Source organism: Lissotriton helveticus, chromosome 4_1 (genome assembly GCF_964261635.1).
Source record: "Lissotriton helveticus chromosome 4_1, aLisHel1.1, whole genome shotgun sequence".
NCBI classification, from domain to species: Eukaryota; Metazoa; Chordata; class Amphibia; order Caudata; family Salamandridae; genus Lissotriton; species Lissotriton helveticus.
Window position 1 is genome coordinate 435,338,036 of NC_136063.1, and position 24,262 is coordinate 435,362,297.

General features: G+C 50.1%; 1 protein-coding gene across 1 annotated transcript in view; it reads right to left on the reverse strand.

The window, feature by feature from the left end:
- PTDSS1 (phosphatidylserine synthase 1) overlaps nucleotides 1-24,262 on the reverse strand; it is a 360,643-nt gene that overhangs the window by 134,110 nt on the left and 202,271 nt on the right. Inside the window, exon 6 of the mRNA XM_078686999.1 lies at nucleotides 20,876-21,027. Coding sequence (XP_078543125.1) covers nucleotides 20,876-21,027 — 152 coding nt within the window. The remainder of the gene's footprint in view (nucleotides 1-20,875; nucleotides 21,028-24,262) is intronic.

The window sequence follows — 24,262 nt, forward strand, 5'->3', positions numbered from 1 at the left end:
CCAGGTTCCTCACAGAACAAGCCGGAAAAAAGAACTGACCTAACTGTCACCTGTGGTGCATGATGGGAACAGAGTTCTCCTAGAGGCCTTAAAGGCAAAGTGTGCAGATTCTCTGGGGCCTGAAAGGCAGGGTGCCAGTCTGATTTTCTGTACACAGACAATTTTTCATATGCAGCCTTTTAGGCTAATAACTGTTTACAACAGGTTCTTTGATGAAAATAAAAGTTTTTCATGGTTATGAAATGCATTTTGGGCTCATGCCTGTTTATTGCATTTATATTTAGCATATTTTCATGCTTCAGAACGTGTGTAAGGTTGGCTTTATTAGCCTATGTGTATATGTTAGGCTGCATATTATGGTTGTTATACATGTATATGTGTATAATTATTTAGTACAATGTACTTTTTGATATATTTACACATATATATGTATATTGTTATGTGTTCCGGGTTCCCGCTCATGGGCGGAGATAATTCAGTGCTTATGACTATTAATGAGTATCCCCTGGAAGAGAAATGACCTAATTGTGGATGGTGCTGGAGTTGAAACAGTTAGTCCTTAATTATATACTTTGCTGTAAGTGATCTATGAACATAAGTAATCACTTTAACTCAACGATTCATAGATATCATATTGGAATTTTTGAGCCACCACTATATTCATCAAAGTTAAAACAAGCATTTGAGAAGGCAAACGTTTCAGCTTGCTAACAGTGCAAAACACTAGGAGAAGATATGCATGCACACAGAACATACGCAGAAGCACATTCAACTTTGTTTAAAATGTGGTGCAAAGGGGGGCGTGGCCAAGATGGCGGCGGAGTAGGACGTGCCTCACAGTCCCTCCGGCGCCGCCAGATCTTTAGCCTTGTCTATTACCCAGTTTTGTGCCCATCCGTGCCTGTAGCAGTGCGGCCCTATGTCCATGAGTTTACCGGATGCCAGTGGAGCCCTTATTTGTTGGAACCGAGCAGGTGTGGAGCGGGGCCGCGCGGTGAGGCCCTAGCCGACATCGGGCCCGGCGGGCCTTGTGGCAGCAGCGTCCAGGGGCCTGCAGACATTGGAATGGAGCCTCGGAGGCTCATCGCTGCCAGCTTTGTCCGGGCGGCACGGCGAGAGGAGCGGTGATTGAGGCGCCGGAGGAGGCGAGGGTGCATCGCCGAGCCCAGAGTGGTGCGTGGGGAGAGGTGGAGACGCATCCAGACTGAGCGGTGCGGCGGAGTCAGGAGCGGCCCGGACGCCTATTGCAGAGGCGGCGGCCGATACCCACACGAGGCACTTGTGAGCTCCCACGCCAAACTGCAGCAAGTGGAGCTGCTTTTTTCGACCGCCCCGGTCCCAGGGACAGCGGTGAGGAGAGTGTGGGTGGCTCCCCGGGAATCCTAGCACTCGGTCCGCGGACCGGCGGACGGCAGGGGGAAACCCGTGACATGGGGCCTACGGTGGGGAGCAGCACAGGGCATCCGATGCAGACAGGGGCGTGAGCGGCTGAGTGCATCGTCCTGGCGGCCCCTGCGATCTGGTGATTGGGGCCTTGCCGACTGCAAGAGACCTACTGCCCGGGAGGCGGGGAGTGAGCCCGGAGTCCGGCGCACGTCCTTCTCCCCCCTCACCAGACATTTTGAGCTGCGCCATTAACCACCCGGCCAGGTGAAGATTAGCCCAGGGGGGCTGGCCTACTGTCGACCCGCGTATCGGTGGGGAAACCTTGGCTGCGGGAGGCTCTGGGGGCGCCTACTTTGCTGTTTGTGCCTAGCTGCAGACTGGGAGCCTCGTGGCCGTCCTGCCCCCACGGCCCTGGTGCTGCGAAGGAGGCTGAAGCGCACGGGTGACGGGCATTCCCCCTGAGCTTGTTGGTGTGCCGGGGCCTACCCCTGATCGGGCCTTGCGGCAGTGTGCCGCCCACGCGCCAGAGAGACTGCGACCCAGATTGGACTACACATCCGCTTCTCGGCGGGGAGGCCTCATCGAGGGGTGGCATTGGGATCGGCTGCTCTGCAGAGTGGGTCGGTGGGCAACCTGGAAGACCCGAGGGGCAGCCGGGGAACATAGGAGGACGCGAGGGGCACGTCTTGGCCCTCTGGAGTGGCCGGCTGTTGGGAAGTGGGGCTGGGAGGGAGCCCAGCGCTAGCCTGTGCCTGTGGGCACCCCGTGCCTGTGGGCAGGAGGACTGTCACTGTCGGGCCTGGACTGTGCTGTCCCTCTCCCTTTGGCGACGGGCCGAGATGATCTGGACGGGCCGCTGAGGCTCTGCCAGCTATCCCGGGCACGGAGTGGACCGGCTTTCTCCCACCCCCCTCACTTTGGAGACATCGGATGGAGCTTGATTTGTGGTGGGGGCTTTTGGCTGGTGCCTTGTCCGGTGGCTCCACTTCCTGCATAGCCCCCTTAAGGCGCAAGATGGCAGCGGCCAGAACCCGAAAGGATAAACCTCTGAAAGACATGCCCCAGAAGGTGACGGGGCAGTCTACATCGCCGACTGCAGATAAATCCCCGCGAACTGAAGGTAGCGAAGCACCAGCGACCAAGGCCTTCATGCTAGAGTTGTTCTCTGCCATCAAGGAGGACATCTTAGAGCTGCGCTCGCAGCTTACGTCCGACCTGAGGGAGATGAGGCGCGATGTGGATGCTGTGGGGGAACGGGTGATGACTCTTGAAGAACATGACCTGGGAACGGCGGATGACATCCATCAGCTCCAACAGGATGTGATTCGCCTCACGGAACAGAACCTGGACCTTCAGGCGAATGCCGAGGACATAGAGAATAGATCTCGGCGGAATAATATTTGGATTCGGGCAGTTCCGTGGAAAGGTGACGGGACTGATCTACGGGAGTATGTAGGAGCCCTTTTCCGTCAGATCCTAGATGAGGAGGACCTACAAGAGATTCAGCTGGACCGTGTCCACCGTGTGGGTCTGCTGTAGAGGGCCAAGGCCCCTCTCCCTGACATTTTGGTGTGTGTGCATGATTTTCAGCTTTCTCAGGACTTGGCGGCCTCCACGCTTGTCAAGCGCAGGGCATTCAAGCCCATCACTACTCACCTGAGGGAGCAGGGCATTCCCTACTCGTGGTGTCACCCGTTCCGGCTAATTTTTAAGTTCAAAGGCAAGATGGTTCAGGTCTGCTCCCTGGACCTTGAGTCGGCCTTCGAAATTTTGGGATTGGAGCAGGCTGCTCCCACGCCTAGAACGGACAGGTCGCCTAACAGGCAGCGTAGGCGCTCCGTGGAGTGGCAACGAGTTGGAAAGCCTGCTTCCGCTACAACGCCTGACTTGTCAGCGAGCCTGCTGGAGAGGGGGGCTGCGTTTGCTACTGTGGCCCTGGTCACCGACACGTCTGGGTTCTCTTGAGGCCCGACAGCTTGGCACTAGCTGGGCCAGTAGCTGGCGCCGGAGGCGGACGTTTATCCAATGGAATTTGCTGGCATCCTTAAGTCCTTGGTTGGTGATGAGTCCAGTATCAGGAATTGGGAGGGTGAGATGTTGGCGCCATGTTCCCTTGCTATTGGGGTCTGTTTAACGGACTGTCGTTTTCTCTTCTCCTTTGTAAATGTTGAATCCTGTGTTCTGGGGTGGGGTTTCTCAAGTGCTTGGGGCTGGGGTGGAGGGTTGGAGTTTGGGGTTTTTGGGGCTCCGCAACAGCTCTCGGGGGAACTGGGCAAGGATCCAAGGAGCGGTTGGGGCAATGTGGTACAATAGGGGCTTTAGAGTGGGGATGTGCATTGGGTATCTGTTCCTTTCATTGACACGATGGGCAGGGATTTGAAGGTAGTGAGCCTCAATGTCAGGGGCCTTAATAGCCCAGTGAAACGTGCTGCTATTCTATCCCTCCTGGAGAATGCAGAAGGGGGTGCGTGCCTGTTACAGGAGACCCATCTCCTCTCTAAAGATGTCCGGCGTATGACAGACAAGTGCCCCCCGGAAGCTTGTTTTCTTCCCAGTATAAGAATTGGCTTGGTAGTTTGGTTTGCCCTGTTCCCATCATTCAGAAACTCTGTCCATCACCACCCCCCTTTTCCAAAATCGGTTTTATCCACACTATGTGTGGGAGGGTATACTCAGACGTGAGCCCCTTGCTCATTGCACCATCAGGATTCAAGCAAGCCGGGCCGAAGAAGGCTGTGATGCCAGACACCGGTCCCCGGAAGCTTGTTTCCTTCCCAGTATAAGAATTGGCTTGGTAGTTTGGTTTGCCCTGTTCCCATCATGCACTGGGACAGGAACAGACTAATTTGCATATAGCCAGGTTCTGAGCTGGGATGGTGCAGTGAGCTAAAAAACGGTGATGGATTAAAACCATGATCTATTGACTTGGTAAGAGTATTCTGCATCATTCAGAAACTCTGTCCATCACCACCCCCCTTTTCCAAAATCTGACTTGTCAGCGAGCCTGCTGGAGAGGGGGGCAGCGGTTGCTACTGTGGCCCTGGTCACCGACACGTCTGGGTTCTCTTGAGGCCCGACAGCTTGGCACTAGCTGGGCCAGTAGCTGGCGCCGGAGGCGGACGTTTCTCCAATGGAATTTGCTGGCATCCTTAAGTCCTTGGTTGGTGATGAGTCCAGTATCAGGAATTGGGAGGGTGAGATGTTGGCGCCATGTTCCCTTGCTATTGGGGTCTGTTTAACGGACTGTCGTTTTCTCTTCTCCTTTGTAAATGTTGAACCCTGTGTTCTGGGGGGGGGGGTTCTCAAGTGCTTGGGGCTGGGGTGGAGGGTTGGGGTTTGGGGTTTTTGGGGCTCCGCAACAGCTCTCGGGGGAACTGGGCAAGGATCCAAGGAGCGGTTGGGGCAATGTGGTACAATAGGGGCTTTAGAGTGGGGATGTGCATTGGGTATCTGTTCTTTTCATTGACACGATGGGCAGAGATTTGAAGGTAGTGAGCCTCAATGTCAGGGGCCTTAATAGCCCAGTGAAACGTGCTGCTATTCTATCCCTCCTGGAGAATGCAGAAGGGGGTGTGTGCCTGTTACAGGAGACCCATCTCCTCTCTAAAGATGTCCGGCGTATGACAGACAAGCGCTTCCCGCTCCAGCTGTGGTCGTCGGGACCGAATAAGAAGAACGGGGTGGCCATTCTTTTTAGTGCGCATGCGCATTGTAAAATTATCTCCCAGGTGGTGGACTTTAAAGGCAGATTCCTGGCTGTTCGTGTGCAATGGGGGGGGGGGGGATGCACTTTACAATAGGGTCCATTTATGCTCTAAACGTCCAACAGGAGTCCTTTTTGCAAGCGGCTTTCTCACAGGTGCTGGGGTCGCCAGATGCCCCGATTCTGGTGGGGGGTGACCTGAACATTGTTATGGAGGCGGGGTTTGACAGATCTGAGCAGCGGTCCCATCAGACATGGGAGATATCACAGGGGGGGAAGCAGTGGCTCTTAGAGGGAGGGTTGCATGATGTATGGCGCGTTCAGCATCCCAAGGAGCGCGATTACACCTACTACTCGGCAGCCCATAAGACATATGCACACTTAGATCATTTCCTGGCCCCGTCCTCTCTCTTGCCTCAGTTGTCAGCAGCAGAAATCGTGCCGCGTTCCCTGTCAGACCATGCGCTTATCTCAGTTGTCCTTACTTCCAGCAGCGCTAGGTCTCCGCCGGCTGGCTGGCGCCTTCACGATTCCTTGCTCCACTCATTACCTTGCCGTAAATGAGGTAGGGGTACGGCCCTTGCGTCGGTTTCGGAGGCCCTGAAATTGGTAGTACGGGGCGAATTTATAGCGATTGCTGCGACATATTCCCACATGCACAAAGAGAAGCGCGCGGAGTTGGAGAAGGAAGTTAGTGGTTTAGAGGCGATTCATAAGAGGACTGGGGCTCCGAGGGTCTGGAGGGAGTTAGAGGCGAAGCGAGGCATGCTGAAGCACCTTGACCTCAATAGGGCTGCGCATACCTTATTACGTTTAGGTCACAAGTTCTATCTATGTGGGGACAAAGGGGGACGGATGCTTGCGCATCGGTTGCAGGCGCGTACTCAACTGACCACTATCCATACCATTAGGGACCCTCAAGCGACAGAGCACACCACTGATGCTGCCATTGTGGACACTTTTCGCCAATTCTATCAGACCTTATACAAGAGGGAGGGGGCGACTTCTCAGGGAGTGGCAGACGATCTTGCGTCGTACGGTGTTATGCCCTTCCATCGGGAGTCGGCGGAGGCTTTGGACTCGGCGATCCGCATTGAGGAGGTCATCTCTGCTATTGCAAAACTGAAGGTAGCTAAATTCCCTGGGCCAGATGGCTTTTCGGCTATCTTTTATAAAACTTACTGTGTGGAGCTGGCGCCTCTCTTGACTCGCCTTTTTAATTCCTTTCTTGATACGGGAGCGGTGGCTCCGTCCATGGCAAAGGCGGCGATTACGGTCATTCTTAAACCTGGGAAGGACCCTAAAGAGTGCGGCTCGTATAGACCGATCTCGCTGCTCAACATCGATGCCAAGTTGTTTGCGGGTGTGCTAGCTGCGAGGTTTAGCCCCTTGATGGACGGAATCATTGAGCCAGATCAAGCGGGATTTATCCCAACTCGGCAAGGGGGGGGGACAACACTAAACGGTTGCTCCACCTCATGGATTTGGTTCATCGTTTGCAGACGCAGGCTTTCTTGCTTTCTATCGACGCAGAGAAGGCCTTCGACCGCCTCTACTGGGACTACCTGTTCGCTGTGTTGAGGGCGTTCAGAGTGGGGGATAATTTCCTGCGGTGGGTTCAGTGCCTCTATGAGGATCCTAAAGCAGCTGTGTGCGTAAATGGCTGCAGATCTGCCCTTTTCCCCATTACTAGGGGACCGCGACAGGGGTGTCCCCTCTCCCCGTTGCTTTTCGCTCTCTATATGGAGCCCTTTGCTCAGTGCGTCTGGTCTAACGTAGATATTGCCGGGATCAAATTTGGGGCTGGGACTCATAAGATCAGTCTGTACGCAGACTATGTCATCCTGTCATTAACTCAGCCTTATTCCTCATTGCGGCGCCTCTCGACAGAACTCTTAGAATTCCAGAAGGTAGCGGGTTTTAAAGTTAACTTTTCCAAATCACAAATTCCTAATATCTCCGTCCCTGAGGCAGACGTACTGGATCTGAGGCAGGACTTTGCCTTCCAATGGGTACACACCAACATTCCATACTTGGGTATCCGACTGGCCCTATCCATTGCTAAAACAGTGTCCTTGAACTACAGAATGCTGGTTGATCATGTTACCAAAGCGCTTTCGGATTGGTCTGGTCTTAATTTGGCCTGGTATGGGAGGTTGGCTGCGCTAAAAATGACTGTACTTCCCCGTATATTATACCTCTTTCAATTGCTACCCTTGAGTCCCCCGCAGGGCACCCTGCGGAAGCTGCAGGGGCTCCGCAACAGGTTCTTATCGAACAATAAAAGACCGCGGCAGGCGTTGTCTGTAGCGTCTACCCCAAAGGCGGCAAGGGGGCTGGGCTCTCCCCTGCTGATAGCGTACTTTCAAGCATCTTGTCTTAGGTACATAGTCGAATGGAACAGACCCCTATCTAGTAAACATTGGAACTTTATGGACCAGACGGTGGCAGGTTGTAATATATGGCGGGAGTTGTGGTTACAGCGCAAGCATAAAGCTTGGGGTCTTTATTCCTCCCCAGTGACTTCCCCAACCCTGAAGGCCTGGGATCAGCTGGCGCAACGCAAGGGGTGGACTACGTTTTCCTCCCCAATGACCCCCATTGTTGATAACCCGGACTTTCCACCGGGCCAAGCGTCCTCAGTCTTCCATCGCTGGCGAGAGGAAGGCTGTAAGAGGGTGGGTTCCCTCTTTGACTTGGAGGGCCTGATTCCGTTCCACCGGCTACGTACAGAGTTCTTCCAGCTGCCGATGGCTGATGCTTTTCACTACTCGCAAGTGGCACATTGGGTGACCCAAGCAGCCAATGTTGCCTCAACGTCCCGGCCCCGGATGGTGTTTGAAAAATGGTTGGTCTGCAAGAAAGACGACTGGAGACTCATCTCGGAGTTGTATGCGATGTTCTTGCGTCAGCCTCGGCGGCAGCGTACGCCTGCACAAGTTCGCTGGGAAACTAAGTTGGGATGTCCGTTAACGAGAAAGGAGTGGGAGCACATCTTCTATCGCGCACAGCACACGGCCTCTAACACTGCGGGCACCGAGTTGGCCTACAAGGTAGCGGCTTATTGGTACTACACTCCAGCGCGCGTTAGGGCGTGGGATGTCATCAAATTGGGCCTCTGCTGGCGGGGGTGTGGCCTCTCAGGGACACTGGCGCACTTGCTAAGGCACTGCCCGAAATTGGGGCGGTATTGGACCATGATTTTGGATGAGTTAGATGCTGCGTTTCAGATTACATTCCCCCCGGATGCCGGAGCATACACTGTTGGGGCTTCCCCACTCTAAGTTCTTTCCCCTGCGCTCGCTGAAGGGTAGGCAGATTGCGATGGCTTTGTTGGCTGCGAGGCAGGTTCTCCTGGTGCACTGGGGCTCTCCAACTGTGCCTGACCCCCGAGACTGGTTTCAAAGACTCTGGCACATTCTAGCTATGGAACGACTCTCACTGGGAATGGATGGAAAAGGTTCTGAATATGCTAAGCTCTGGGGCCCGTTCTTACAGCCCCTATCCAAAGACCTCCGGGAAGTGACTTGCCTGCAGAACCTGCAGATCCTACAACTCATTCCTTTAGAGCCAGAGGGGGTCAAGCCTGTGGACTGAGTTTTGCCTAGTAGAACGAGTGGATCCTGGAGAGTGAACAGTACAGATAGAAGCTGATGCGGAGTGGGGTGGGGAGGGGAGGGGGGTTGTTTTGGGGGGAGAGGGGCTGTTTTTTTTTTGGTTTTGTCTTGTTCGTTACTTGATAAAAGCGGAGGTCATTGCTCAGGCGGGGTTGCTCCTCACGTTTCCTTTTACCTACGCAGGGTCGTCCTCCGGGATGTAGGCCCAGACGCTGTGTCATTACTATGACATTGCTCCCTGCCGGCACGTTGATGTAGGCAGCTGGGCTGTGTACCATGATGTGTTCCAGCACAATAAAAACGATTGACTCTAAAAATGTGGTGCAAAATTCTTAAGTGGAGCTAAACAGTACACAAACGCTAAAGTATATATCATTCGACAACCTGCATGCAATGAGACAATGCTAAAACCTAAATATTTTCTCAACTTTTAAAGAGTTTAACAACTGGGGAAACTGTTATAAAACTATACCATCATACAGATGGAGTAAAAGAGGCTGCCTAGAGTCAAACAGAAGTTGAACAAGCCACAGGAAGAACAACATAAAATAAGGTATATTTTTCAGCTTTATTTAGGAGAGTGCAATACTGCATAACTTCAGGTTTGAACAGTGAGATTTGCATTTATGCACTACAGGTTTATAATAAACTCCACAGCCATAATAATGTCTTTAACCTTTTACATCTGAGGAGTAAAGGAACAGTACTATTTCTTTTTACTTAGTTAGCAGCCCTGGTTTATGTTTCAAAGCAGCGTTGTGTTAAAGAACAAGTTACTTACCTTTGGTAACGATGCATCTGTAAGAGACATAGGTTAGTTATAGATTCCTGACGTTAGAATTATCCCCAGGTATCAGACTGGATCCGCAGAATTTTTTCTTAGCAGTACACCTGCGAATCGGTAGACTGTCGGTCGACTCTGCGTCTGTCCTCGGCGTCGCCGAGATGACGTTGCAGTGTCTACTTATACGCCGCCCCTGCACGCTGACGTCAGTTCTAACACGACGTTCCATGCCATGAGCGCAGAACCATGAAAGACACTGACCACTGGTGCGCCATAACTAGGGCCCTGTAAGGGAGTCCCTATCCCTAGAAGTCAGTTCATAGAGCGGTGGAGGATGGGTTGGGTGGTAAGGAATCTATAACTAACCTATGTCTCTTACAGATACATTGTAACCAAAGGTAAGTAACTTGTTCATCTGAAAGAGACAGTTAGTTACAGATTCCTTACCTTAGAATAGATACCCGAGCAATGCCATCCCCAGAGGAGGGACTGTGAACTAAGTTCACACCATAAAGTCCAGGAGGACCGAACAGGCAAAATAGCTGTGCCTCTGGACTTGGCTGTGCAGGCAGTAATGTCTGGTGAACGTGTACAAGGATGCCCAAGTTGTTGCCTGTCACATGCAAAGGAGTGGGACTCCAATGCAGTAGTAGCTGCCGTGGCTCTAGTGGAATGAGCACGCAGCCCCACTGGAGGTTCCTTGTTCACTAAAGCGCAACAGAATTTAATACACAGGACAACCCATCGGGAGATGGTACCCTTTTGGACAGCCTGACCCTTCTTGGCACCTACATAGCCAACGAAGAGTTAATCATCCACCCGGAAATCTTTTGTGCGATCAAGATAGAAGGACAGCACACGTTTTGGGTCCAGACAGTGGAGTCTCTCCTCCTCCTTGGAAGGATGCAGAAGTGGGAAAAAGGTGAGCAAAGTGATCGTTTGTCCAATGTGAAATGGTGTAACAACTTTAGGAAGGAACAAGTGTCTCGTCCTAAGCGCCACTTTGTCCGGATGCACAGAGAAGAAAGGGGGTTTAAAGGATAGAGCCTGAAGCTCACTCACTCTGCGAGCAGAGGTGATGGCAACAAGGAAAGCAGTGTTTAAGTAAGAAGCCTGAGAGGACAGTTGTGAAGAGGTTCGAAAGGAGCGCACATAAGATAAGTTAAAACAAGATTCAAGGCCCGCCCAATGGGGCATTATGAAAGGAGATGGAGGAAAGAGAGGACTAATGCCCTTAAAGAATCTATTTACAGTAGGGGATTTCAATAAAGATGGCTGATCTGGTAGCTGAAGGAAAGCACAAATCGCTGCAAGATAGCCTTTAAGAGTGCCCAGAACAGAGCCCTGCTGGCTCAAGGAAATGACGAACAAGAGAACCTCGGAGAGAGGGGCAGAAAGGGGATCCACAGCCTTTCCTGTGCACCATGCCACAAACTTATTGGATCAACAGGCGTATACCGTTTTAGTGGCGGGACGCCTGGCTGCCAAGATGACATTACAGACTTCAGGCGGCCGGTCAAACGCTGTCAACTGTCGCCGCTCAATCTCCACACAAGGATGCGGAGGCTGGACAGGTTCGGGAGGATGAACGTCCACTGTTGCGGCAACAGAAGATACTCCAGAAGGAGCAGTCTGATCGGAGGATCAAAGGCCATGCTTAGAATCTTGGGGTAGCAGAGTCCAGTCGGGAGCCACAAGAATGACTTGGGCACGGCCGCGCTTGATTTCCTTCAGCACTCGGAGCCTGCAGTTCCACTCGTGACGAAAAGCGTCGCCGAGCGAGTGCCGCCTTGGAAACTCCAAATCGCAAAACTGCTGACATTGCACGTTCTCTTCAATGGCAAACAGATCTAACCAAGGCTCTCCCCATCCCTGAAAGAGACGTTGCACCACCATCAGTGAAACGCCATTCGTGATCTACCAGGCACTGACGGCTGAGTTTATCCGCCCTGGCGTTCAGAGAATCTGCCAGGTGTTGAACCACCAGGGTCACGCCCTGATGTTCCAGCCATGTCCAAAGGCAAAGAGCATCTTGACATAAGGTCCACAATCCCACCCCGCCCTGTTTGTTGCAGTACCACATGGCGGTGGTGTTGTCTGTGAACACCTGCACTACTTTCTCCTTGAGGGTGCGAAGGAATGCTTTCAGTGCCAGGTGGATCGCCGGGAGCTCCAACAGGTTGATATGGAGTCCGGACTCTGCCGGACACCAGAGTTCTCTGATTTATGCTTCTCCCAGGTGGCCGCTCCACCCCATGAGTGACGCATTGGTCACCACTGTTAAATCTGGCTAGGGAAGGAAGAGGGATCAGCCTCTGACACAATCTTGTGTGACTAACCACCACTGCAGTTGTTGTGCAGTTCCCTCCGAGATCTGGATGTAGTCGGAAAGATTCCCCGGATGCTGCACCCAATGGAACTTCAGGACCCACTACAGAGCCCACATATGCAACCTGGCATGATCCACTAGCAGGATGCTTGAGGCCATGAGACCCAGCAGACTCAGGGTCATTCTCACCGAAATCCGGATAGAGGCTGAAACATCGGTATCATTGCCCGAATATCACGGACTCACTGCTCGGGAGGATAAGCCTGAAACTGCACTGTGTCCAGAACAGCTCTGATGAAAGGGAGTGTCGGAGAGGGAGTCAGGCACAACTTCAGCACGTTGATAGTGAACCCCAGCAAATGCCGAAGGCCCAAAACCCGCAACAGGCTCCTTGGGGACCGAAGATGCGCTGGCGGAGTTGGGCTGCCCAAAAATATGATGGAGGGCTTCATAAAATGTACAAAGTAGGGCAGCGGACGATCTGGCTCCCGGAAACAGGGGATTTAACCCTTGTTGGAGGTCCTGTAACGAGCCGCAAGATCACACCAGTACACCCCAGCCCTCTGGTAGAAGAGCAGCTTACCTTTTGTGTCCATCAAGCGAGAGCAGCTGTGATCACTGGCAACCAACCAGCAGCGCTGCTTAACTGGAAGAGCATGGGCCACAGAGAGATGCCATGTCCATCACGAGTGGCCCGACTTCACAGTACAGGATCCGGACTTGGGAGCTCCCGAGAAGAGGGCACTCACTGCACAGTTGAACACTGAAAACCACCGGAGTGAACAAGACTGAAACTGGGTCTTTGGTGTCCTGGGGAACTTGCTGCTAATAGAGCTGAAGCACCATAGACACTTTTGCCTACATTCCTACAAGGACAGAAGGGAGAACTCCTGGATACGGCCTAATAGTTTGCTTTCCATGATGCAGCCATTAATGAATGGGGAATAATCCTAAACACGTTACATAAAGGAGGGTGGGACAGAGATTTGCCTGACAACTACTAGAGTCCCAGCTTCAAGGGGCAATGGGCTATTGCATTTGAAGGTCACATCTCTTTGATTGTGCAGAATTAGAAATAAAATGCTACTTTCTCTTATAAAAGTATTCAGTTGGACATTGATTTATTTTTCATACAGCTTACATTTTGAGTTAGGAGTCGTGTTCAATAACCTGTATTTACATCCCACCCACAACTACCACGGCGAGTCAAGTGCAGAAGAGGTACTTTGCCCAGTTGAGCGGGATCCATAGTAGGCCAGGACCTGGGACATCAGGAGTACAAGGCCTCAACCACCACGGTTTGGCCCTGTAGTCCCTGCATGTCCCATGTTCCTTTGAAAGAGGTTCTAACAGGAGCAAATGACTCTTTCAGAAGGCCTACTTCAAAGACCACCTCGCTAGATCTAGCCTTTAGACATGTGGCTCAAAATTCCAGAAGACGCTGCGGGTCTTCGAGCGCGCCAGTGGTCTCAAATCCCATACTTCCTCACACATGACCCTAATGAAATCATGGCGAAGCTTGGTAGAAGTGTGATCTCCTGGTCTTGCTTAATAGGGCTGCTGCAACAGAAAGGCCATACTTCTCCAGGCAAGAACTAAACAACAACACTTCACACCTTTCTGAGCAAGGCTCTGTGCTAAAGGATATTTAACTGCAGACATTATAGGACGTGGGTGCCTAGTTTAAAGCAAATACTAACATTTCTAAAAATCATTTTTGCAACACTAAAAGCCTGCCAATGAATTAGATGGTCTCTTTTTGGTACAATGTCATAACATTTGACTTTCTAGTTTATTCCGATGGAAAGTATACCATTTTAGGTTTAAAGATAGAGGGAGCTTTGGCAATGGCAAGCACCATCTTAGCCTTCACAGTATAAGACTATTTAGTCTCTGCAGCTTTAGAAGCATGCAAGTTAATATACTTTGTGTTTTCATTTCTAAACACTATGCATCTAGGCCATGTCAATTAACATGTTATTGCTGACTTTATGTTCGAGTGAGACTTAAAATGGCAAAAAATGTTTTTAAAACTGGCACATTCATGCTGTATATTTGCCTACAGTGACACAACAATGCTAACCAGCCCTGCTGCTATGTTTTTAAAGTGGTCCGTGTGATTGGTGTAAGGCCACCCTTTGTTCCATATGGCCCATTCGACTTTTATGCCACTTGCACAGGTTTTGCACACACTCACCATGGGCTTCTCTGAAAGTCAAATCTACCAAAGGGTTGCCATAATTAGGGGTAGAGCACAAGCGCTGGTGGTGGTGGGGGGGGGGGGGGGGGGGGGGAGGGGTGAAGGGTTAAGCAGCCTCACTCATAGCGCCCAAATATGCCAGAAATGCTGTAAAACACATTCGGAGAACCATGCAAACAGACTTCCTCAACTATTTTAAAAACAAATACATCGAGGCAAAACTTTAAAAAATGCTTAGAAATAAAACACTGGTGAAACAGTGGCTTAGTAAATATAGGAAAACCTTACATTCAAGAGATTCCTTTTGAAGGTTAGAAACTCTAAAACATGAACGCAAGGTGCAATCATTTCTTTTACATTTTTATATAAATGTGAAAAATGGCAAAATTCAACTTAAACCACAAAAAATGTAATGCGATCCTATTTCAGAAATTGTTGATATTGAATATGCTACTTACCAGTATGCATCTGTTCTTGGCATGTAGGGCTGCTAACATTCATATCTTAGCATTAGATCGCCGCCTAGTGTTGGGTCCGGATGATCGCACATTGTTGTCCTGGAAGAGTCTTCGAAGTATCCTGAGATAGGTGGCTCCTCCCCTGGATTACAGTGCGCATGGGCATCGGCTCCATCCCCAGATTGTTTTTCGCCATTGTGGCAGAAGATGGAGTGAAAAGTGTAAAGGATGTCCATGCTAATAAGTGAATACAATAGTATATCTGCAGCTGCGACAGGCACCGGGGAGGAGGGTGGGCGATATGAATGTTAGCAGCCCTACATGCCAAGAACAGATGCATACTGGTAAGTAGCATATTCAGTTCGAGGCATGTGGGCTGCTAAATTCATATCTTAGCATAGAATACATAGCAGTCCCTCCATTAGCGGCGGTTGCCCGTGCCAGCTGCAGAAAGCCGAAAGAGTGTCTTGAGAACAGCCTGTCCTACAGCAGCTTGCTGCTTGGAATGTACGTCAACACAGTAGTGTTTTGTAAAGGTATGTGGTGTAACCCACGTGGCTGCTCTGCAAATATCTTCTAAAGGAATGTTTCCCAGGAAAGCCATGGATGCCCCCAGTTTGCGTGTGGAGTGCGCCCTTGGGGGTATCGTTAAAGTGCGCTTGGCCTTTTGATAACATATTTGGATGCACTTAACAATCCACCTGGCTATTCCTGCTTTGGAAATAGGGTTGCCTTTGTGTTGTGGTGCGAAGGCAACAAAAAGTTGTTTTGTCTTTCTAAAAGGTTGTGTCCTGTCCTTGTAGTACATCAACGCCCTCCGTACGTCTAACGTATGGAGCATTCTTTCCGCCACCGTTTGTGGGTTTTGGAAGAATGCCGGTAAGTCAATAGTTTGGTTGAGATGAAACTGTGACACCACCTTCGGAAGGAATTTGGGGTTAGTACGTAGCACTACCCTATTTGGATGAATCTGAATGAATGGCTCTTGGATTGTGAGCGCTTGCAGCTCACTAACACGCCGTAGCGACGTGATAGCGATTAGGAAAGCTACTTTCCACGTTAGGAACTGGAGTTCACACGAGTGCAGTGGCTCAAAAGGTGGTCCCATTAGTCTGGTGAGGACCACATTGAGGTTCCACACCGGAGCTGGTGGTGTTCTTGGGGGAATGACTCGCTTCAGACCTTCAAGGAAAGCCTTAATGGCAGGCACTCTGAAGACAGAGAGATGCTGCCTGTTCTGAAGATAAGCCGCTATGGCGGATAGATGTATCCGAATGGAAGTGTACGCTAGATTGCACTTGTAAAGATGCAACAGATAGCAAATGATGTTAGGGATAGATGCATCAAGCGGGTTGATGTCATTGGCTGTACAGTAAATGACAAAACGCTTCCATTTCGCAGCATAGCATGCTCTGGTAGTCGGCTTCCTAGCCTCCTTGATGATGTCCATGCATTCCGGAGGCAGGTTAAGGTAGCCAAACTCTAGGACTTCAGGAGCCAGATTGCCAGGTTGAGCTGTTGCGGATCTGGATGCTGAATTTCTCCATGGTTCTGCGTCAAAAGACTGGGCGTGAGGCGTAGTCTTTGATGCGGCACCACTGAGAGTTCGAGGAACGTGGTGTACCATGCTTGGCGCGCCCACGTTGGAGCAACTAGGATGAGAGTCATCGCGTGCTGCCTTAGCTTTCTCGCGACCAGCGGTATCCGAGGGGCTGGTGGAAAAGCGTACGCAAATTTGCCTGACCAGTTCATCCATATCGCATTGCCCTGCGACTGTGGGTGAGGGAACCTGGCGGCAAAGTGTTGGCATTTTGCGTTTTCTTTTGTGGCAAACAGGTCTATCTCTGGATGACCCCACTGCGGGAAGTACGGGTGGAGTACAGATGGGTGTAACTCCCACTCGTGCATTTGATGGCTGTATCTGCTGAGCAGATCCGCCATCTGATTGTCCTTGCCCGGGAGGTGTTCCGCCATGAGGAAAATGTTACTCTGAATGGCCCACTTCCACATGCCCTGAGCCAGATGAGACAGCTGTGGCGAGTGGGTGCCCCCCTGTTTTTGAATGTAGTACATTGCGGTCATGTTGTCCGTCCGGACTAACACTACCTTGTTGCACAGATGCACAATGAAGGACTTGAGCGCCATGAAGATTGCCATCAGTTCCAGATAGTTGATGTGCATCTTCTGTTGCTGCGTCGTCCATAGTCCCTGCACTGTGTAAGTGAGCAGATGAGCTCCCCATCCCTGGAGAGATGCGTCCGTTGTCAGGATAATTTGTGGCACTGGCTCCTGGAACAGTCGGCCCTTGCAAAGGTTGTGTGGAGTCCACCAATGCAGAGAGTCGTATGCCCGACTGGTAACCAACACTAGGTCTGTCAATTGTCCCTGAGCCTGTGTCCACTGATTTGCTAAGCATTCCTGGAGCGGACGCATATGCAACCGTGCGTGCGGGACTATGAAGATGCAGGAGGCCATCATGCCAATCAACTGCATGAACACTCTCGCTGGGAGTGAGTGTTGTGGTCTGAACCTTTGGATCAGAGACTGCATGCTGTCTATCCTGACTTGGTTTGGCTGAGCCATGGCCGTCAGGGTATTGATCGTCGCACCTAGAAACTGCCGGACATGTGCCGGCTGAAGATGCGACTTTGGGTAGTTCAACGAGAAGCCCAGATCGTGAAGGAGGTGAATGGTAGTTGACATGTCTGCGGCGCACTGTTGTTCCGACTTGGCCTGAACGAGCCAGTCGTCTAGGTAGGGGTAGACATGAATGTTCTGCCTCCGGAGGTGCGCTGCTACTGTCGCCAGACACTTGGTAAACACTCTTGGTGCTGTGGTCACTCCGAAGGGTAGGACCTTGAACTGATAATGCTTGCCTTGGATAGTGAATCTGAGGTATTTCCTGTGGGACGGGTGTAGTGGAATGTGGAAATAAGCATCCTTGAGATCTAAGGTTGCTAAGAAGTCCCCTTGGTTTAACAAGGGAAGAATTTGTTGCAGTGTAAGCATATGGAAGTGTTCTGATAGTATGTACAGGTTGAGGGGACGTAGATCCAGAATGGGTCTGAGAGATTTGTCCTTCTTTGGAATAAGGAAGTACAGGGAATACACCCCTGTGCCTTCCTCTCCCACCGGCACGAGCTCGATTGCGCCTTTTTGCAGCATCACCACTACTTCCTGCTGCAATAAGAGCAAGTGCTCTGCGGACATAGGCCTTTGCCTTGGCGGGATGTTGGGTGGAGTGGATTTCAACTCTAGGCAATAACCATACTGGACTAGTTGTCGCACCCACCTGTCCGTGGTGATGTTTCTCCAGACGGGCAGGAAGTGCTGCAGTCTCCCCCCGACAGGTGTTAAGTGGTCGGGGGGCTGCGACAGAGAGTCACTGTTTGCTTGGGGTAGAGGAGCGGGAGCTGTTTCCTCTGCCGCGACCTCTGTTGCTGTTATTCCTGTAACCTCCCTTGTTCTGTTTTGTGAACGAGGATTGTGCTCCACCTTTTGAGAACTGAGATTGTTGACCCATTTGTCCTCTGGTGACTCCACGTACACCTGAGCGACGAAAATTGCTGCCACGAAACTGTTGTGACTGTAGGGCCCCCATGGACTTAGCAGTTTCTGTGTCTTTTTTTATTTTTTCTAGGGTGGTGTCAACATCTGGACCAAACAGACTATCAGGATTGACTGGCTGATTAAGAATGGTTGTCTGAATATCTGGTTTAAACCCCGAGATGCGGAGCCACGCCTGTCGTCTCAGCATAACGCTAGTGTTGATAGCTCTAGCAGCTGTGTCTGCGGCGTCAAGTGCACACTTGATGGCTGCGTTTGAGATTAGCTTCCCTTCCTCAATAAGCAGTTTGGTGCCTTCTTGGAACTTTGGAGGCAGGTGTTGTATAACCTGTTCTAGGGTGTCGTAATGCGCCCTATCGTAACGTGCTAAGAGTGCTTGTGTATTGGCAATGCGCCAAAAGTTTGCGGCCTGCGCAGCTACTCTTTTGCCCCCTGCCTCTAGCACTTTGGACTCCTTATCCGGGGGAGGAGCTTCACCCGTCGTCTGGGAGTTGGCACGTTTCCTGGCATTGGCGACCACAAGAGAGTCCAGTGGCAACTGTCCCCGAATGTATGCGGGGTCCGCAGGTGCAGGTCTGTACTTTTTTTCAATGCGTGGATTGACCACTCGTGCTCTGGTAGGCTCCTTAAAGATATCCCCAGCATGCTTGAGGACTCCTTTAAGCATAGGCAGCGTCTTTACTGTCCTTTCAGAGACTGAAAATGTGTCGAAAAGGAAGTCTTCCTCTATCGGGTCAGCATGCATGTCCACATCATGATTGGCCGCTGCCCTCTCAATTAGCGCATGAAAACCTGCTGAATCCTCAGTTGGGGATGCACGTGCATTAAAAAGCTGCGGGTCCTGCCCCACACTTTGGGTGCCCTGGTCACCAGTGTCATCATATGAATCCGGTTGTGCATCTGGTTCATTGATAGGAAAATTGAATTGCTCATCCGCATCATACCCCTCACCCGCAGAGTGTTCTGGTGAGGGAGTAGGGCTCCGTCTCGGAGGAGGCTGGATTGGTTCCATGAGGCCCGAAGCGTCAAGGGGCACCCTTTTCTTTTTCAGTGGGATGACATATGAGTCCACTGACTCTGAAGATATTTTTCTCTTATAGAGGGTCAATTTGCCTGTGTCAGCGTCGATGAAATGCTCTGAATCATCCTCTGATTCGAGTACCCGACGTGGAAGTGGGCCAGCCGTTGAAGAAACCGTCTTCTTCGGTGCCGATTTGGTGGAAAAGGCTTTCGGCGCCTCCTTTGGCGGCAAAATAAAGAGAAGTTTGCCAGAAGGCTTTGCTGGATTGTCCTTTTGCGCCTGCGGCGATGATATCGGAGCCGACGGAGCAGAGGCCTTCTCCCTGATTCTCTGTAGTGATGCGGCGATGAGGGACGTCTCACTCTCAGTTGGTTTTGGCGCCGACGAGGATGTTTTGACCTTTCCCTCGGATCCGACGTCTTTGTGGGCCTTGTGGGCTTTCGACGCGGATCCCGCTGTCACCGACCCCGAGTCCTGGGACCGGTGCGCAGACGTGCCAGTCTTCGATCCGTGCGCCTGCGTAGACTCCGTGGAGCCGGCTTTGGCGTGCTTGGACGGCGGCGCCGATGTTGACCCGTGCCGACCATCTTTCTTAGAGGACCCCTCCTCTGGCGTAGATTTTGAATGTGCAGCAGCGGAATCAACGGACTTCTTCGACTTCTGCGGACCGGAGGTCGACGGAGTCGATGGAGTAGCGGGTACAGTCGTTTTCGCCGGCACGGCAGCCATCTTAGGGACACTCGAGTCCTTAAGTTTCGGTTTCGTTTTCGGGTCGGCCATTTTAGATGTAGTCGATCCCGATGCTTTCGGTTTCGGTTTCGATACAGTCTGCTCAGCAAGTAAGTCCGTGGCCGGGCCAGAAGGCGGGGCTGTGGCTTGCGGCATTGGGTCTTGGGTAAAGCCTACAGGCGATCCCGTGACCCGGTCGGTATCCTCGAAACCTTCGGGGCAGAGCTCGTCCCCCGAGCTATCCGCCGCGGCCCCATAAATCTCTTCGTCGTCTCCTAGTTCGTCGACGTATTCAAGGCCTTGACCCACGACTCCGTCGTCGTCTACCGGATCCGCCTCGACCTCCGTCTCGGGTGGGGAGATTTGAAGATGATGACCCTGGTCCTCTTCATCTTGGTCGCCGAAGATGTTTTCCGGGGCCGCTTGTCTAGCTTCCATGCGCACCGCGCGCCGAAGCTTGAGAGTCTTCTTAGACCGGAACTGTGCACAGGCCTTGCACTTGCCGTCGTCGTGGTCAGGCGAAAGGCATTTGTTACAGACGGGGTGTAGATCGATGTGTGGGTACTTGGACCCACAGAGCGGGCAGTACTTAAATGGGCTCCGCTCCATGTTCAGAAAAGTTTTGCAGTCGTGCCGCGATGAGAAGGCCTCAAAGTCCGAAGAGCGAATGAAAACTCCGCCTATTCCGGCTCCAAGAGACGGAAGACTCGAGACCGTGCGCAGACAATACCGACGCAAAAAAAGCGAGGCCTTTTGGCCGCTAAGAGTTAGTTTTTCTCGGTTTCGACAGAAAGACGTCGAGACCACATCCGAACCCAATGGCGGAAAAAAACAATCTGGGGATGGAGCCGATGCCCATGCGCACTGTAGTCCAGGGGAGGAGCCACCTATCTCAGGATACTTCGAAGACTCTTCCAGGACAACAATGTGCGATCATCCGGACCCAACACTAGGCGGCGATCTAATGCTAAGATATGAATTTAGCAGCCCACATGCCTCGAACAAGAGTATTAGGTGCTCATAAACATCCAGGGTTTTAACATAAAATAGAACCTGCGAGAGAACTTGTAAAGTGACTTACTTGAAGCTCGCCCAGTGATAGGATCTCATTTCCAGGAAGTGACAAACTACCATGCCCAACCAGATGCCACCGCCGTTGCATAGCAGGATGTCCAAAATGACCTGGTCCCACCAGCACTCTGCAAAGTTCGGTAAAAGATGCATAAAGAACAGCTAAAGAAAAGACACACAAAAAAAGGTGTTAACAAATTACATTTTGTTACAGTTCCATTTTTACATTTAAAGAAACATTCATTTAGTGCAAAATAAAAAAGAAGCAACAAAGATATTTAGGTAAACGAATAAGTGTTCTGCATTACATAAATCAGTTCATATCTAGAACGTACATCTGGAGGCCACCTAATAGCACCTATTTCAATATCCCGAGAAGGGAGAGTAATAACCAAAATCAGTACTGCGTTAAAGCATTACTACCCCTTAAATGAGCAGTCAATGAATGCAAATCTGCACTGGTGGTGTAAATATCATGTTTTACTAACCAACAATAAACAATTTATTGTACAGTCATAGTATCTGTAGCTGACAGTTTACTGTGCTACTAAGTAAATGTCATTAAAAGGAAGTCTTCATGATGTTTCCTTAAAGTCCTAAAGTGTAATTTAATTTGTGCCTGGAAAGCAATCAATCGCAGATTACATGACAGTTTGAAAAAGGAACAGTTTAAGACAAGAGTTATCACCATTATCGCATACAATTACTTACTTGCTATTCAATTAAGTATTGTATTTTCATGCACATTCATCACAAACGCAAAAAAAAATCAAGTCAAAGAAATGCAATATGTGCAAATTATGATTCCCGCTTGCCGATTTATGCAACGTTGAATGTGCATACAAGTATAAAAATTAATGCAATATCCTGATACCTATGTTCATAGACTGGGTATTGAAAACATAATAGTCCTATGATTACCTTATTCGAGAGTCAAAGCCTGGAGAGAGGATGTGTTAAGTAAAACTGCCACAGTGAAGGAGCTTGTGATTTTGTTGGAACAGTCTTTAGGTTGAAGAGGTTTTTACTGCATCTATTAACTCACTGCTAAGTCCCTCTACTAATGGTTTGGCAAAACTCGTAGACCCTCATACATTGCTTTGCGGGGTCATACAGTGTAGAATCCATATGTTAAGAGGGGGATCTGCAATTATTTATAACAGGTTAAAAAGTCACCTTTTGTTTTTTAACCAGGTGTCGGGAAAATTCTTCACTTCATATTTGCATAGAGATGGTCTCCCAAACATACCTTAAAGAACGAGCTCCAAAATATGCTTTTTGGGCAATGAATTGCCACAATAGGAAATCCCAAAACCATCCAGTCATTTTAGGTTTGCAACTTTACAATGTACCTTCTGGCACTTTTTCCCAACTTTAGCAACTAAACATTAACACTTGGCACTCACAACATTTCTCCCTCATAGCTATTCTTTAAGTGGAAGGGAATGTGGCGGTTCCTCTACAGGTGCGAGCAGCCATGTCACCTGTGAGGCGCCAAAGAAAGCCCAGAGACTACACAGACTGTTAATAATTTAACTCGGCAGTGTTGATAAAACATTCCTTTGGTGTTTTAATAAACACTGCCAGTATACAGGTAAGCCCTTTTGGCCTCTACATCCAGCACCTGATGACAGAAGGAAGAGGAGCGGGCTGGCCGCAAGACTGGCCTACAGCGTTGTGTAAAACACAGCACTCTGTACACGGATGTCTGGACTGTGCATGTTTGGGGTGTAACTCAACTACAATCCCCTCACAGAGGCACAATAAGGTGTGGGTATGGCATCAGGTTAGTGCAGGCTAGTTTATCAATCAGTGCACCTGCGTAAGGTTCTCTAGTCTTAGGGTGGGGATCGGACTCATGGTTTCAAGAGTGCGGTTTGGCAAGGAGTTTAAGTGCAGTGGCCCTGGCTGCTGTTTGCCTTCACTTTCCAGCCCTAACTCAAGTTGGCTGAGACAAGGAAGCGCTTCTAGCTTACTCCTTCATGGGAGTAGCCAGCATTGGTAGACAGACACACAAAACCACAAACACACACACACAGAAAGACAACACACACAAACACACACACACACAGAAAGACAACACACACACAGAAAGACAACACACACACACAGAAAGACAACACACACACACAGAAAGACAACACACACACACACACACACACACACACACACACACACACACACACACACAGAGACACAGAAAGTCAAGGTAGCTATGGATTGTCTTGTGCGAGGCACTCTTGCAGCTGTAGACGGCTTTCTGTGTGGTTTGGTGGAAGTCTGCTTGAATTTTCCCCCTAGTCTCTCATATGGTTCCCTCAGTCGCATCAGTAGGTTGGGCAAAGGGCAGAGGTCAAGGGGTAAGACATTCGACTTGGAGTAAAGGCCTGACTGGATTTTAGTCATCTTGAACTTGGTGATATCTAACAGCTGAGCAAAAACTGAATATTGGGATATGTTCCCTCATTTTCACCACTTTATCATGGGTAAGCAGATCACACTAACCACTTGCATTGTAAAAGGAGTGTATACATAATATCACAAATTATTGCCTTTTCTTATTTTCAATATAGAGACCTCTGGTCAACACTACACACTCAAAGCGAAGTCACTTTCAACATTCCTCTGCAAGTGCTGTATTTGTATGGGTTGTTTGTGAACTCTAATGCTTTCACTACTTAGTATAAGACTAGGAGCACGGCGGCCCGGTGGGCTGTGCTTTATAATGGCAATTAGCTACACACATTCAATGCATCTTCGTGTACATATTTTTTTACATCTTCATCGGCCACTTCAATCAACTGCAGACGGAAACTTTATTTGCAGAACCCAGAATTCGATTTTATGAGCCAAAACAGGTTTGCAGTGCTGTGCGTATTCCACAGAGTAGAAGCATTTTGTGCAATATTCATGGTAGTAAATCCGGTTTCTTATATTAATTAATTGCATGTTAGTGTACTTATGCTATTTGTATCAGCCTTGAGAAAGCTCCAGGCCCCAGGGGTTGAAACACATATTGGCAAGTTGTCAAGCACTATGATCACACAAGGAATATTACTATTTGCATAAACAGATTCTAGAACAAAGCACCACACAATTCCCTAGTCTCGCTTCCCCATCAAAGAATTATGGATACTTCATCCTAATACATGGGGGTTATTTTTTCCCCTTCCTAAATGTACCGATGTGCTAGCTGTATATTTTACTCATCACCTGGGGTCGGAGACTTTTAATGAGTTCTATTTAAGGGGTTAAAGGTTGTACCATGGCTGAAAAAAAAAAAACTAGAACTATTCTGCTACATCAGTCAGAGGTTTCATTCGCTGAGATTTACTTCTTCTTAAATCACCCGAAAGCAGCTGTAAGTACCAGCTTCAGCATCCAGGCTTTGAAGACG